We start from the raw sequence: 16067 nt of genomic DNA, 5'->3' as shown, positions 1-16067 counted from the left end.
AAGGTTTGGTACCATTAAAATGTTTGCACCTGTCCTAAGTCAGGAATCTGATGTACAGTAGTTGTTATTTGTTTATGTAATTTATACATGTTTCTCGTTTCTTGTTTTTTATAAAGATTAGACGGTCGGTTTTCCTGTTTGAATGGTTTTACACTAGTAGTTTTGGGGCCCTTTATAGGCTGTTGTTCGGAGTTAGCCAATGCTCTGAGTTGAAGGCCATACATTGACCTATAATGGTTTACTTTTATTTTTTTTTATTTGGATGGAGAGTTGTTTCATTGGCACTCACACCATATCTTCCTATATCAACTTATATAGCTGACTGAGCGGTATGAGCTTTGCTCACGGTTAAAGGCTATACAGTGACCTGCAGTTGTTAATTTCTGTGTCATTTTGGTCTCTTGTTGAGAGTTGTATCATTGGCAATCATACCATATCTTTTTTTTTATATGATCAGGTGATATTTTTTGGTTGTCCCTTCTTATCTCTTTCCATGTACAACTATAGTTTTTCATTGACCAAGATATTAACAATGTCCAGTGACAGAACATAATTATGATGCATGTCTTAAAATGAAATAGCCTGTATAAGAAGGGAAACCTTGACCACAGTGGCACTATATCTGTATACTGTAAACCAACTTATTTTCCCGAGCCATTTATCTTTGTGACCTTCGCGAGTAGAAAAATAATACGAATATAAATCGTCATGAATATGTAAAAATTTGATCTTTCCTTATTTAAATGCATCAAGTAAATTAGAAAATCACGAAATTAAATACCTGCAAAGTGGTCTAAAAAGAGTAAAATGTGAAATAAAGTATCCGCGAAAATAAGTTGGGTTTACAGTATCTAATATGGGAATTAACGCTGCAACAAAGACTATGAAGACAGATATGGTTATTTCGATTTATTTTATTGTACATTGTTTATACCTGTAGAAACAGGTTTTTATTAAACAGGTATAACAGGTAATTACATAATATCTCTATCTATCCTGACAATACATTCATCTGATTATTATGTACTAAACGACAAGAAAATTGAAGATTTATAAAGTGGATTATTTCCCCTTGGTTTTCCAAAATTTTATTTTTTGAGTATGTTTTTCTTGAATGAAAGTTCATTAAACTCCAATGAAATTAACTGCTTTGTTTGTTTTCTAATCCATTCAGCTTTTTTGATATTTTGTAGTTCAACATGGATCTTTTACAATTGTTTTGACAATTTTTCCACTTTAAAATACATTTCAACATAAAATTTAGAGGAACAAATTTAATCCTTGACGAACTGTTTACCCCCCAGATCAATAAATACTTTACTGGCACACACTACATATAATTTCCTTTAATCACAGTTAATAAATCATAATTTCTGTAAAAACAATTTTAAATAAATTATATGAATAAATATCCAAGAGACAAGAGATAATACAAAATAAAAATAATCAAATAATAGTTACTAGTTGTATGTTTTAATCTTGATTTGTTCATTTACCTGAATACATTGGTAATATTCAATACCTCTATAACTAGCAAATGATTTTATTTAATTGACATATCATTTTAGACTCCTTATTGTTGTCCCTTTTGGCATATAACCATTTAACAGGACTTCCTAACAGATCATTCCTTTAATAGATGAGACAAGGGAAATAATTAGCAACATTTCATTTTTTGAGTAAAATGAAGAATTACTAATTTTTTCCCTGTTTAACACAAAAAATCAGTATCACATTTTTACCTGTAATTGCAGAAATTAACAAAATGTCATAAATGAGAACAAAACATGATATATTTACATCTAAAATGAACTTGTTCTAACAGTCATGTACAATAACATATGCACAAAAAAATCCTAATTAATTAAAATAATGCATTGCTTGGAATGTCATAAGACTTTATTGAAAAATATTCGAGACATTTTTTAATTCAAAAATTTCTGATGACCTCAGGCTCAGGGACAAATTGTGTCATGAAAAGCAAAACAACCTGGACTTTATCCAGTCAATACTCTATATAGATGTATTTCACATCAACAAAGATTGTTTCAGTGAATGGATTTCAAATGTTCTTGCATTAAATGATATAATAAGTCAATGAGGTTCAATTTATACATTTTATTTTATTGATGAATCTTGGAATGAAATATTTTAATCAAAAAATGTGTTCACATAGTAATTTTTTGTCTTAAATCTAACATTGAATTAATTTGTTTGCATTGGGTCATTAAAACGGCAGAAATTGCTGTGAAATCCATCTAGTACTGTTTTGTGTGTATTTGAGCTAAGTAGGATTCTTACAACCAATCCATTATAAGCAGGCAAAACAAATGGCAACTAGTGTAAATGTATGTGTTTGTCAAACTGTCTCTAATTTAACCCTGATGACCAGCATATGTTATCTTTGGCGATGTACATTTCCATTCATACAACTCACACCTCGTTGCAACTTATTCCACTTATTCTTTACATACAAACAAAAACGACCTATTAATAACACAAAAATCTGAGGTTGTCAATGTGATTTCTCCTTAGATTTTTGTGTGAAACATTTAGAAGTTAACATTAGAGAGAAAATAAATAACTATCCTTGTCGTGTGGCCAGAATTAGAGCTACAATTAGTCCATAAAGACCCAGTACTTCAGCAAAAATAAGGATTAAAATCATTCCTACAAATAATCTTGGTTGTTGCGCCGTTCCTCTGACTCCAGCATCACCAACAATACCAATAGCAAATCCTGCAGCTAGACCACTCAAACCTACACTTAAACCAGCACCAAGATGACAGAAACTCCTGCAATTACATAATAACATAATAATATTTAAAATGCATACTGGTACATGTTCATATCAAGATAAAATACTTGGAGAATGTGTAGACCTATAGACCACAATAGCAAGGCCAAGTATTAAATATGCATGAGCTAGTTTCCACATACAGATGTAGGATTCAAGTACTGGTAGCTAAGACCATTTTGTGATTGTATTCATTGTGTACAAATTTCATGACATTTGGTTAACTAAAATTAGAGAATGGAAACGACAGTATTAGCAATTCTTTCATTCACAAAGGAGCATAACTGACGGCAATAAAAGTGATGCCCTTAATTTCAAACTTCATCTGTGTTTTGTGGTAATAAGCATTGTGTACAATAATTTCAGAAATGTTTGTATATCATACATAAATCAGTATTGAAAATGTTTTTTTTTAACCTGGCAATCATCACATTTACATTTCTGCCATATTAATTTTCAAAATTTTCCCCGATTTGTTTCTCTCTTGTGTGAAATACATTATAAGTTGATGCTTTGATATCTCCTGATATATATATTTCTGAATACTCACTTGAATAATGTGTAACTTTTGTCAATACTGTTAGCAATCAAAGCAGCTACGACCAGTCCATAAATAGCCAAGATACCAGCCATGACAACTGGAATGACAGACTTCATAATCAACTCAGGTCTCATCACTGACATGGCAGCAATTCCAGTACCAGATTTTGCTGTTCCATAGGCAGCTCCTAGTGCTGAAATGATGAAAAATTAAACATATGTAAATATGGCTTAAAAGTACAAAAGGATAGTCACAATGTAAGCAATATTTCAAACAGGTGGCAATTCAAATAGTGATACATGTACTGACAATTTGGCAAAGGGGAAATACAAATGTAGCAATTGTTGCCACACCACTTGTACAACTTGTACAACTGGCAAAGAAAAGGTACATGTAGTTATTGTTGCAGTAACACTCTAGATGCCTTAATTCTTGTACAAATCATGTATGTTTGCTTTGATGTTTTCACTGTGATGTGACATGGTTGCTCCCCTTGAATACCAATTGTTACCTCCCCTTTGCTATATAATATAGTAAAAGGTGTTGCCAGTTTAGATTGTAACAGATAATATGTACTGATTGTATATCAAAATCAATAACTTTGAAACAATTATGGTAATAAACATGATAAAGGAACATTTTGAATGAAGTGAGGAATAAAATATTTTATATCAAAAGAATTTGGTATTGTTTTTTTTTACTTTAGTCTCAGTTTATGGAGATACTCAAAATTTTGCAAAAAAAGTTAGTGGGAAAATGTCAGGATTCAATACTAAGGCACCATTAAAATTATTGGCAGTTATTGAGTTATTTTGAGGAGTAAATAAATGGGGTCAAAAATGTAACTCTATTTTGTAAACACACAAGTCTATCCTATGTTTGCTGAAATTAAATAGCATTCCTATACTATTGTATTGGTTAATCTTGAACATGATCATTGACGCACACCTTTGAATGTAGAAATACAATCATGGATAACTGATTGACCTTGGAGAATTAATGAATTTGTTAAAATTAAATTATAAAAAAAATCAATGTCAGAGTTATTTCTGGTATTCTTTCACACTACCAGACACAAATCAGGATTTTTTTATGTCATTGATTAACAATATTTTATTAATGATCATGATGATATCTTTAGTTCCTTACTGCAAAGTCTTCAGTTCACATTTCTATCATTATGCTTACTGTTTTCTATGTTTAATTTATTCAGTTAGAATTATTTTCCAGCTTAATTTTTTGTAAAGGAGATCTGTTTGGATTTTCATATTTTTTTATCAGATTTTTTGTACTCCCAGGGCCTTCATTAAAAAAAATACATTTAGCAATGACAAAATAACTGTCCAAATAATGATGAATATTTTTCAGAAAATGTCAATACTTTAAAACATTGCTTTATTTTAATCACATGTACAAATGCAAATGAAAATTGAATAAATGACTTGTTTTTACAGTGAATTTTGGTTTTGATGGAATGTACTTAAATGGAACAAGCCAGTTACAGCAGCAATAATTAGTGGGTGATTCCAAATATTGATTCTACCCTTACAATCAATAACCAAATACATCTCTTCATTCAGTGGGGAAAATGTAGTTACCAAGGAGACAAATCAATTGTGGGAGGCCAGTGTCAGCAAATCAATGCTAACAAGCATTTTTACCAATACTCCATATATGAATGGATGCATTCCTGTTTTGGAATATTAGGGAAAGTTCCACTTATATAAAGCTGGAAACTCATGTCAATATCTAAAATTTTGGTATATAATTTTTTATATCTAAATATTTATTATAGTTGAAAATATAACTATTTTATTTGTAGGGTAACACTAATCTGAACTGAAACAACAGCTAAAATAGTTTTTTTTATTTTGTTTGTATGGTTTTTCTTACAGTGGAAAACTAGTTGAAAACTAACAACAACTAATTAAAAAAATCATGTGTCTAAGTTTTGGTTCATTCAAGTTTTTGTTCATAGAAGTGAAATGATCAGTACCAACAAATGACCAAAGTTCTAGTTTATAGTTTCTATATAAGGTAAAATCATATAAAAACATTCAATTATATATATCCAATATTCCATTCACTAAGGACTAGAGGCTAGTATATATATACACCTGACATTCGATAATCAAAGAGTTTTGACAACTTCACTGGCGTTCATCTACAGATAACGTTGTTTATTATATTGTTTAATAAAAAAAAAATCAGTCTGCGACGTTAAACGGTAGCCCGAAGCCCGAGTCTAGTTAAAATAAGCTCGGACTAGTTAACGTCCACTGCCGACCGGTCTAGTGCAGATCTGTGTGCACTTTTTTAATCGTTATCATAAGTCGACGCAGAGTATCACTCAACACAATCGATATCAATAAAATGATACTCTCTCCCTTGTAAAAATTCTGTAAACCAGTTTTGACGGTCTCCCTTATAACCGAATGTTCAAAATAAAAAAAAGCGCTAAGGCCACACCAATTTGATTACTTGTTCGACGGACCGGCCCGCACCTATTTTTTTCAAAACAGATTTTTTTTATTTTTATTATATTCCCGCTTCCCGCATCCGGAAATGAAATCATGTCCATTTCCCGCACTGTTTTTTGTAAATATTTTATAAAGATCTCAACATTTGTTTTTTAAAATCACAGTCTAGCCTTTATATAACGATTTAAAACCTATCAGCACCCTACAACACTGTAAATATCTGCGGGAATATTAGTTTCAGCATGAAACCAATTTATTCCAAGCGGGAGTGCTCCGATATAAATAGAAATACCAGTACAGAACAAAACGTTGGTTTCTTTCCCCCTAACTTATATTCCCTATAAAAAAATGTTCGTTGTTAAAATAAAGTACAAAGAACTTCTGAAGGATTTGCCTTCAACTGCAATTATAATGTATGGTGACGGTCATACACGCTGCAGGTTTGTGCACCTGTCCTGGTTGATTCAGAGACCTGTCGTTCAGCAGTTATCGTTTGTTGATGTGGTTCATTGATATTTTCCCGTTTGGAAATATAATTTAGATTGTTGGTTTTCCTGTTCGGATTGTGTACAATACTAAGTTGTGATCCCTTATAGCTTGCTGGTTGGTCTTGATCAAAGCACTGTGTAAAAGGCCGTACTTTGACCTATGTTTGTTATTATCAGGTGGGACCAACCCTCCCTCAGACAAGGGCCTTGAAGGGGTCATTTTACCATGTTTACTGTTCAGTCTGTTGTAGAAAAGAAAATAGAAATACTAAGGATTTGTACAGTGCTACTATACAAAACCTTTGACAACTTAGAATTTTTTACTCAAAAAGAGGAGAAATAAGGCAGATTTTACAGTATTGTGTTCTGTCTCCTACTTTCATGTTGCTAACGTGACGGAGACATAAATTAGTAACGTTAGCGACATTGGGACATGTCACATGAGCAACAACATCTTTAAAAGTTAAAATGTATGCACACAGTGATGTTTAATATATGCCTGGAGTAATAAAATTGTACAGTCTGGTTTAGAATTTCTAAATATACAGAATGTCATTTGCAGGTGTACTTTATATCAAATGAATCCACAAGAAACCAATTCGTAATAGTAACATTAGCAACATCTACTATCATGACATTACGTTTTGTTGCGAACGTCTTTTTGATGGACGGAATATATTTAAGGTCCTCTTGTAACGATATTACATACAACTTACCTTCTTTGCTTCCCCATCATGTGAAGGAACTGACTCTGAATCTATTTCTGCAAAGGGCGATATCGTAACTCCTATACAGGAGAGTTACAGATCTAAATATATGTTGCTCACGTGACACTGATTTGGACGGAAACCTCGAGCAGTAACGTTCGCAAAAAATAAAACAGCCAATGATATTGATTCCTCAAGTCCTTTGACCCCCTTACGTCATCCAAATTTAATATGATTGCTATTTTCAATTATTTATAAAACCAGGGATAAAAATAACTTCAATGGGCTGTCTGAGAACCAACAAGAAAATTGCGATCGTGACATACCACAATGGACGGAAAAGACGTGACGTTAGCAACAATATTATTTAATTACCTTTTTTAGCCTTTACCAATAAAAATCTGCCTTAAAGTTATGATTGAAACACAAAAGAAGACTTTTTATTAAAATATAAGTCCATGTTATTAGGCTCCACTTATAAATAATACTTCAAAATTCCACTCCAAATAAGCTGGATGTCAGTAAAGTAGGTCATGATGTCTATTCCATGTCCAATATTTTGAAATTAAAAACCCTCTAATTCTAACAAAAAACACAAACACAGAGTAATTTTTATTTTTATTTACTCAGAAAGACACATTTTATTCAATAACATAATGCATTACTCCATTACACAGTCTGTTTCACAGTTTCAGCAATTGCTTTTTTGATGGATACAAAAAAACAACAATTCCTTCTTATTGTAAAATCTGCCATACATTATATTTTAAACAACTTTTTTAAAAGAGGGATGGGTCCACTTATTTTGAATAATATTAAACTGTTAAAGTAAATGTGTTAACATGGTTAAAGTCCAGGAATATTACAAAATTCTTGGACATGTTTTGACCATTTAATACCAAATATTATAGTTCTTTGGGAAAATATAAGCCCTTTTGTACTTACAGTGTTTTTACAAAAAAATATATTATAACTTTAATATTTTGACCCCTCATAAAAGGGATATTCATAACATTTATAAGGGGTTGTTCTGAACCTGATAATGACTTGGATGGAGAATTGTCTCATTGTCAGTCACACATACACAGACCAGGTTTAATTATTCAATTATTTCTTGTTGAACAGGGAAAAAATACTTCATAAATTAAAGAAATGTCAAGGTACAAGTGATAAATCAAGTTTTAATATAGTCAAAACCTACTATTTTATGTTTACAAAAAAAAATTATAATCGCTCGCCTTTACTTTTTAAGCTTCGCCTCAAAAATTTGCAAATTAAATATTTTTTTATTAAAATTTTCAAATCGCTCGCTCGCCCCAATTTTTGGAGTCCAAAAATCCGTAGAACAAGAAATTAAATTGGTGTGGCCTAAACGGTCAGTACCACGTGTTTTGAAAATGTCAAATTTTGGTAATTATTGGATGATTTATGTTGCATAGACTGAATAAAATATAATCACAATAGAAAAAAACATTGAACATTTTTGCGTCGGAAGATATTAATTCGTTACTGCCCGCTTGACATCTTGTGTATTTTAGATGATTGGTTATTAGGAAGACTTTAGTGACTGGTTACCGTTAATTTTATGAAGAAGAGGAACCAGTTTTCTTTTCTTCTCGGAATTGTACACACATAATTTTGGTCACAAACATCGTTTGATAAACATGCCTTTACTGTCGGAAAGTGGGAGATCATGAAACGCATCAAAAAGGCCGTCTCGCAAGTCCGACCAAGTTACAGAGACTTTAAAGAAATACGAGAATAAACGGGTCCGAGAATTTATAACTCGTTGGACGGACGGTCGTCCCTGACCCTGGCTCCAGTACGAGAATCTAGTTATGTTGTGTAGCTACTGTTAGTCTTAGGAGCAGGGAATAGTAGTCAAATTTGTATCTGTATTTGTATTTGAACAGGAGTTGTTCAGCAAATTACAAAATAATATGAACCAGATGCTCCGCAGGGCGTAGCTTTATACGACCGCAGAGGTTGAACCCTGAACGGTTGGGGCAAGTATGGACATAACATTCAAGCTGGATTCAGCTCTAAATTTGGATTGTGATTAAATAGTTGACACAGCATAGGTTTCTGACACAGAATGAATGTGTTCTAATGAAATTAAAATTTTTGTTTTTCTCTTAGAGCAATTCACTATGCTGTTGAATATTATTCCTCTCAAAAAAATGTTTGAAGAAATTTTCTTTTTATTTATGAAATTTCAAATGAGAAAATTGAACCCATTTTTTTTAATCACATCCCCCTTTCCCTTATTCCAAAACTAATCTCAATTAAAATTTCGAATGGAGTTTGCAACAATTACTACTCATTTAAATACATCATAAAATATTAAGATGTAAAAAAAACTGCTTGTTATCACTGAATGGTAAAGATTATTTTAATTTATCAGTTGGTAGTAAAAAGTGAATTTACATTGTATATTGTATATATAACAAAGATTAAAGTTGATTCTGGACAAAGAAAGATAACTCAAAATAAAAAAAATTCTTACAATTAGATATTTCTTGCTTACTATTCTGGACAAAGAAAGATAACTCTAATTAAAAACAAAATTGCTATTTCACAATATTTTGCAATAAGATATTTCTTGCCATTGCGCAATACTGTGCAATTGAAAAGACTTGCTATTGCACAAAACTTAATATAATAATTTTAGATCCTGATTTGGACCAACTTGAAAACTGGGCCCATAATCAAAAATCTAAGTACATGTTTGGATTCAGCATATCAAAGAACCCCAAGATTTCAATTTTTGTTAAAATCAAACTAAGTTTAATTTTGGACCCTTTGGACTTTAATGTAGATTAATTTGAAAACAAGACCAAAAATGAGGAATCTACATACACAATTAGATTTGCCATATCAAAGAACCCCATTTATTCAATTTTTGATGAAATCAAACAAAGTTTAATTTTGGACCCCGATTTGGACCAACTTGAAAACTGGGCCGATAATCAAGAATCTAAGTACATTTTTAGATTCAGCATATCAAAGAACCCAACCGATTAATTTTTTGTCAAAATCAAACGAAGTTTAATTTTGGACCCTTTGGACCTTAATGTAGACCAATTTGAAAACGGGACCAAAAGTTAAGAATCTACATACACAGTTAGATTCGGCATATCAAAGAACCCCAATTATTCAATTTTTGATGAAATCAAACAAAGTTTAATTTTGGACCCTTTGGGCCCCTTATTCCTAAACTGTTGGGACCAAAACTCCCAAAATCATTACCAACCTTCCTTTTATGGTCATAAACCTTGTGTTTAAATTTCATAGATTTCTATTTACTTATACTAAAGTTATGGTGCGAAAACCAAGAAAATGTTTATTTGGGTCCCTTTTTGGCCCCTAATTCCTAAACTGTTGGGACCTAAACTCCCAAAATCAATACCAACCTTCCTTTTGTGGTCATAAACATTGTGTTTAAATTTCATTATTTTCTCTTTACTTAAACTAAAGTTATTGTGCGAAAACCAAGAATAATGCTTATTTGGGCCCTTTTTTGGCCCCTAATTCCTACACTGTTGAAACCAAAACTCCCAAAATCAATCCCAACCTTTCTTTTGTGGTCATAAACCTTGTGTCAAAATTTCATAGATTTCTATTAACTTAAACTAAAGTTATAGTGCGAAAACCAAGAAAATGCTTATTTGGGCCCTTTTTGGCCCCTAATTCCTAAAATGTTGGGACCAAAACTCCCAAAATCAATACCAACCTTCCTTTTGTGGTCATAAACCTTGTGATGAAATTTCATAGATTTATATTCACTTTTACTAAAGTTAGAGTGCGAAAACTAAAAGTATTCGGACGACGACGACGACGACGCCAACGTGATAGCAATATACGACGAAATTTTTTTCAAAATTTGCGGTCGTATAAAAATCATGAAGATTAAAATTTTAACTGATTGATTTTTTTCTTTTCTCGGTCTGCATCAGAAAGGATGATCTCTTTAACTTCCAAAGTCAAATTTGAATGAGAAAATTAAAACGAAATATGATGTCAAGGGGTTTATATCTACATGTATACATTTATTTAACATATATGTCTTAGATTCTTGTCAACAGTTTTGAGAAGGTTTTTTTTTGGAAAGTAGAATTTTTTTGTATTACATGGAGAAAAAAACTCTATATTTTTGAAAAGTTATATACACTTCCAGATACAAAAATGTAACATCAGAATGCAGGATTTTACATCCAATATTCCAAAATTTTCATGGGGGGCATGCCCCCAAACCCCCCTAGCTGGTTCGTGATCCTCAACGGTGACACACGATTTTATTTGGTCCAGTACATATAAATTCAGGTTAATAAATTTTTTTTAACTAGTGCTTCAAATAGTTTTTGGCACAGACTGAAAATTGTGAAAAAATTATGTGTAGGCACTTGCCTATAGTGCCTAACTGCAGCTACGCACCTGATGGTCATATTGGATAGGAAGCAGATTTTTATGAATGAGATGTGAAAGTATGGGAAATCCTATGCATGTTTCCAAGCAACTGCTCTGTTTAAGTGATGTTTTCCTGTATTTTTCACACCATCTTTACCTCCGTTTTGAAAATCAGCCCCCTATCCAATATGTCTGCACTAACTGTGAAGAGCCCAATTAGGAGAAATTGGCTGATTTAATGAAAAATAATAGCATGAAGACTTCCAACAGACCTTTACTGAAATTGCTTCAAACAAAATCTATCCAAAATAAGCTTGAGCAACAGCAATTTATTTTTCGCTACAAATGAACAGCGAGTGCTGATCATGAATGTACTGGATAATAACCTCTTTAGGCATACACCTTATCACTATTTGTCAGCCATTACTGAATATCACACAGGTTCCCGTAAAATTATGACGTCATAAAACAAAATAGCTGACGCCACAATGAAAAAGTGATTGTTGTATGCGTCAAAAGTTCAAGCGGCAGGGTCAGCCGGGAATAGCTATAAGGTGTATTATGGCTCAAGTTGAGACCTTATTGACTGCAACCTCTCAAGTTTTTGATAACACATGAATATTTTTCTACCATAAATTTTCTTTCAAATCATAAATGAAGAGTTAAAAGAGCATCATGGTTTATTGACTTGTCCATGTTGTCACTACAGTACGGGTAGGGACTTATTTTTATGGATGTCTTAATCCGTCTAGTCGGATATCAATAATCGGACATTTTTATGGTAGGTAGTATGGTCATTAATCAACAAATCCAGGTGTGATTGGCAATATATTTGTCCTTTCACCTTAATCCGTGCTGCTAGAATTACGGTTCACTGATTTCAGAATCAGGTTACCTGTAATTTTAACCTCTCAGTCACTTTATTGATTACATCGTTTTTGACATAAAATATTTTTACAGGTGAAGTACTGGAGAAAACTTTGTTTAAATAAAGCCTATTTTTTTAATTATGGTTTTTATATTTCAACTGCTATTTATTTTCTAATTTGTTCCTCAAAATAATTTTTGTTCTATGTTTCTCTTGTTTATTTCTTGTTTTTTTTTGGTTTTTTTTTGTGTATCTGTTTCTTATTTGTTTGCATAAAATTTCAAACATAAATATTTTTACATGTATTCTATTTCTGGAAGCTTACGGTTATTTTTGTTTTACTCGTAAATCCATTAGCAGAATGCTGTCTCCATGGTTAGTTTGACGCGGCCACATGCAAAATATTTCTATAATATGAATTTAATATTCAATTCCGTCTGTGTTGGGTCAGTTCCGAGATATAAAAAATAATTACAGTGAGCAATACTTGTATATTATTTAGTAGCTTGCTGATTCTTTGTAGTTTTTACTTTTTACTGTAAACAATTTATTGTCCGAAACTTCAAAGTTGGAGATGTATCAATAAAATATAACGCAAATAATAACACTAGAAGAAGATATTGATTCTTCCCGGACATAAGTTTATTTTAAGATTTCCGTGTTTGTTCATTATGTTAAATTTATATAATTGATCTGCATTTGGGGGTAGGGGGTAAATAGGGTCCGGATCTAGAAATCCCGGGCTTAAAAACACGAAGTCCCAAGGTCCCGAATTTAAATAAATCAAAATCCCGACATCGAGAAAAAAAGAATTCCCAGATCCCGAAGTGTTAATCCCGAAATCCCGAACTTAAATTAATTGCGTAATATTAATTTACGCACAATCCATGTAAAAAAGGAAACTTGTATGTTATATATTTTTAACAGCAATTTGTTAAGAAAAATTTGCCGTGAAAAGATAATTGCATGATACACATATTAGTGATCAACAGCGTGTGCACGTGGTTGAACTTTATAAACTTGACTCCACTCACAATATTATTGAATGCTAATAAAAGATGTTAAAGATCGATTTTGTCCACTGCACGAGATTCTTATATGGCGGGAAATGTCGTTACAGTAAACTCAGGTGACCTTACTGAACGACCGTGGGAAAATCCATTCATGATTAAATTTGATGTGGAATGATTGACAGTATTGTGCGTTAGTTTTGAGGCTCTTGATCGATTGACCAGAATAGAAATTTAATCGATTTACATATATGTAAAATCAAAACAAGATTTAGTCTTCTTTTAACTATTTTTTGTTTTATTTTTATCAGTCATTTCCCGGATTCCCATTTAAATATTCTACTTTGGAGAACTCCTTTAAACTTCGGACAACATCGATTTAAAAATTCTTACGGACTGCACTGCGTGAGCTATAGAATGACTAGAAGTACGACGAAAAAGTAAAGACAGCTGATCATGAATAGTACGATTAACCTTCAACCCCATTGGGGTATAAATGTGCATTTATTCAATAAACTATATAAGGTTAAATTTTGATTTTCGTGTATCGATTCGTAAAATATATTTATAATAAAAACACCAGCGATTTTCATAAAAGAGTCGACTGAAACATGAAAATAGAAGGCAATATTTCGATTGTCAACAATTTTTTGTTAAATAAAAAATAGGAATCGAAATATGATCACGGCGTTACAAATATCGTATTTAAAGAAACCAATTGTTTGACTTTCAAAGAGATTAACGGGAAATATGTCAAAATAGAAAGCACGAGTGATCTGTCTGACCAAAATGTTTTACTTGCGAGAAATGATTGACAGGTGTGAATTGATGTAGAGGCTCCGACGGGGAAAGTTGTATCAAAAGGAAAATAACTTTATTCACAATGCCTATACATATTTTATAAATACGATATGTTGGCCTTATACTTAAAATTGTGTTTCTAATAATAAGAACAGGACGTTAAAAGGGGGAAATAATATAACCATCAATGAAAACTCGTATAATTTACGGGATTGATGTCTCAACAATTTGATTTAAACTTCGATTGAAAACAGTCTTGGTTGTTATTAGGCTTATTATTTTATTTTGAATTAGATGAAATATTTACGGTTTACAAATGCAAATGCAAATACAAAATAGTTTATTGGCACAAAACTATTATAATAATTGGCAACACAATATATTGTTATAAATCGTCTTTATTTCATTTTCAAATTATAAAAAAAAAATCCCACATTCATGATATTCAATTTTAATTCTAATTCTAAATATTCAATTTTTAATTTAAATTCTTATATTTAATTTTAATTTAAATTCTTTCTCTTTGAATACAAAACAATATTTTACATTTATCTATTCTCCATAAATACAAATATATCTGTACAGGTAAAATTTAATTATAATCAAGCTAGTACAGATTGATTTACGACCTTCCACTTGGATATTGCACAGCAGGTGTTTATTACTCTGGGACAACTGTCCGACCAGTCTGACATCTAGACGGATTAAGGCTTCCATAAAAATAAGTCCCTACCTGTACTGTACATGTAGCTGTACTGTACAGCACTCTCAGTCTCAGTGTGCTGCTACACATACTTCTTTGTTATTCCACCGAATTTCTGACATCATAGTAAAATAACACAAGTCGTCTGCCTACTCAACTAATACTATTTATATGGAGTTATATTCTTCTTGTGAAAATTATTACGTGTTGAAAGTGAATCTGACATTGTGACGGACATAATCAATTTTTTTTCAGTGACTGGTCAAAATTTATTCATAGCCCTTTAAACTCACCACTAAAGGAAATTGCAGCAGTTGCTCCCATGGCTCCGAAGAAAGGGGTGTAAATTGGTTCTGATGACATGGTGTTGAATGTTTTCGTTCAGATGTAAACTTAAATAATTCCCGTTTTTCCGGCTATTTCGTCTCTGTTCTTTGCAAGATGGCGATGACGTTCAATCATGTGATTACACTTAGCGCATGATATGTTTCGCCTAATTTCATTGGGTTGTATAATATTTCTTATTGTAGAAGCGGATCGCCAATGGTGTACTGCGAATAAAACGAAACGACACAGGTGTTTCAATGACGTCCGCGGATACCGTAGAGAAAACGGTCCGTGTAACACTTGATATAATTTTTTTCACAAATTATAGATATTTGGGGTTTTTGATCAAAGTTTTAAAATATCAAAATTCGAATCTGTAAAAAATTTAAATTCTAGATATTATTTTTTTGTTTATAAATCGATAGTTTAGATATTTGATCAAATTGTCAAAGTTCTATAGTGAGCCGTGATAACATTTTGTGAGGGAATGCGATGCTTGCTTTACGGTTACCACTGTTCATTTCAACTTACTTTATGACAAAATCACTCATTCAATCAGAATGAAAACTTTTGCAGTGTTTTACATTGTAAGAAATATGATTTTACTTTGTATTCACTTATTAATTGAGAAACTTTTAGTCTTTAAAAAGGGCGAAATTTCTGTATAAAGTCAATTATTATGATGTAGACTTTTGAAGCTCAAACTTTCTATTGCCTTAAATACACAAGTAAAAGATCCAAAAGGTATTACCCGGCAATACACAAAACGACATGTTTATGAATTATAGCAAACATTTTGGTTTGACAATTTTTTATTAGTAATTGCAAAGATTTGTATAGTTACAAATCCTTGGTAATTGCGAAAAATGATCTTAAAATATCTGTCCGATGATTTTTCTCCCTACCCAATTCACCCTTATTTCTTATTATGATGTAGA

General features: G+C 31.8%; 1 protein-coding gene across 1 annotated transcript; it reads right to left on the bottom strand.

The window, feature by feature from the left end:
- Positions 1 to 896: 896 nt before the first annotated feature.
- Positions 897 to 15314, bottom strand: LOC134697395 (V-type proton ATPase 16 kDa proteolipid subunit c-like). Its single transcript, XM_063559656.1, has 3 exons — positions 15096 to 15314; positions 3348 to 3531; positions 897 to 2795 (listed from the first exon to the last, which is right to left on the bottom strand). Exons 1-3 carry the CDS (start codon positions 15163 to 15165, stop codon positions 2585 to 2587), a joined length of 465 nt encoding a protein of 154 aa, XP_063415726.1. The 5' UTR covers positions 15166 to 15314; the 3' UTR covers positions 897 to 2584.
- Between the last annotated feature and the right edge of the window lie 753 nt (positions 15315 to 16067).

Source organism: Mytilus trossulus, chromosome 14 (assembly GCF_036588685.1).
Source record: "Mytilus trossulus isolate FHL-02 chromosome 14, PNRI_Mtr1.1.1.hap1, whole genome shotgun sequence".
NCBI classification, from domain to species: domain Eukaryota; kingdom Metazoa; phylum Mollusca; class Bivalvia; order Mytilida; family Mytilidae; genus Mytilus; species Mytilus trossulus.
This window is presented reverse-complemented; position numbering and strand designations above follow the sequence as displayed.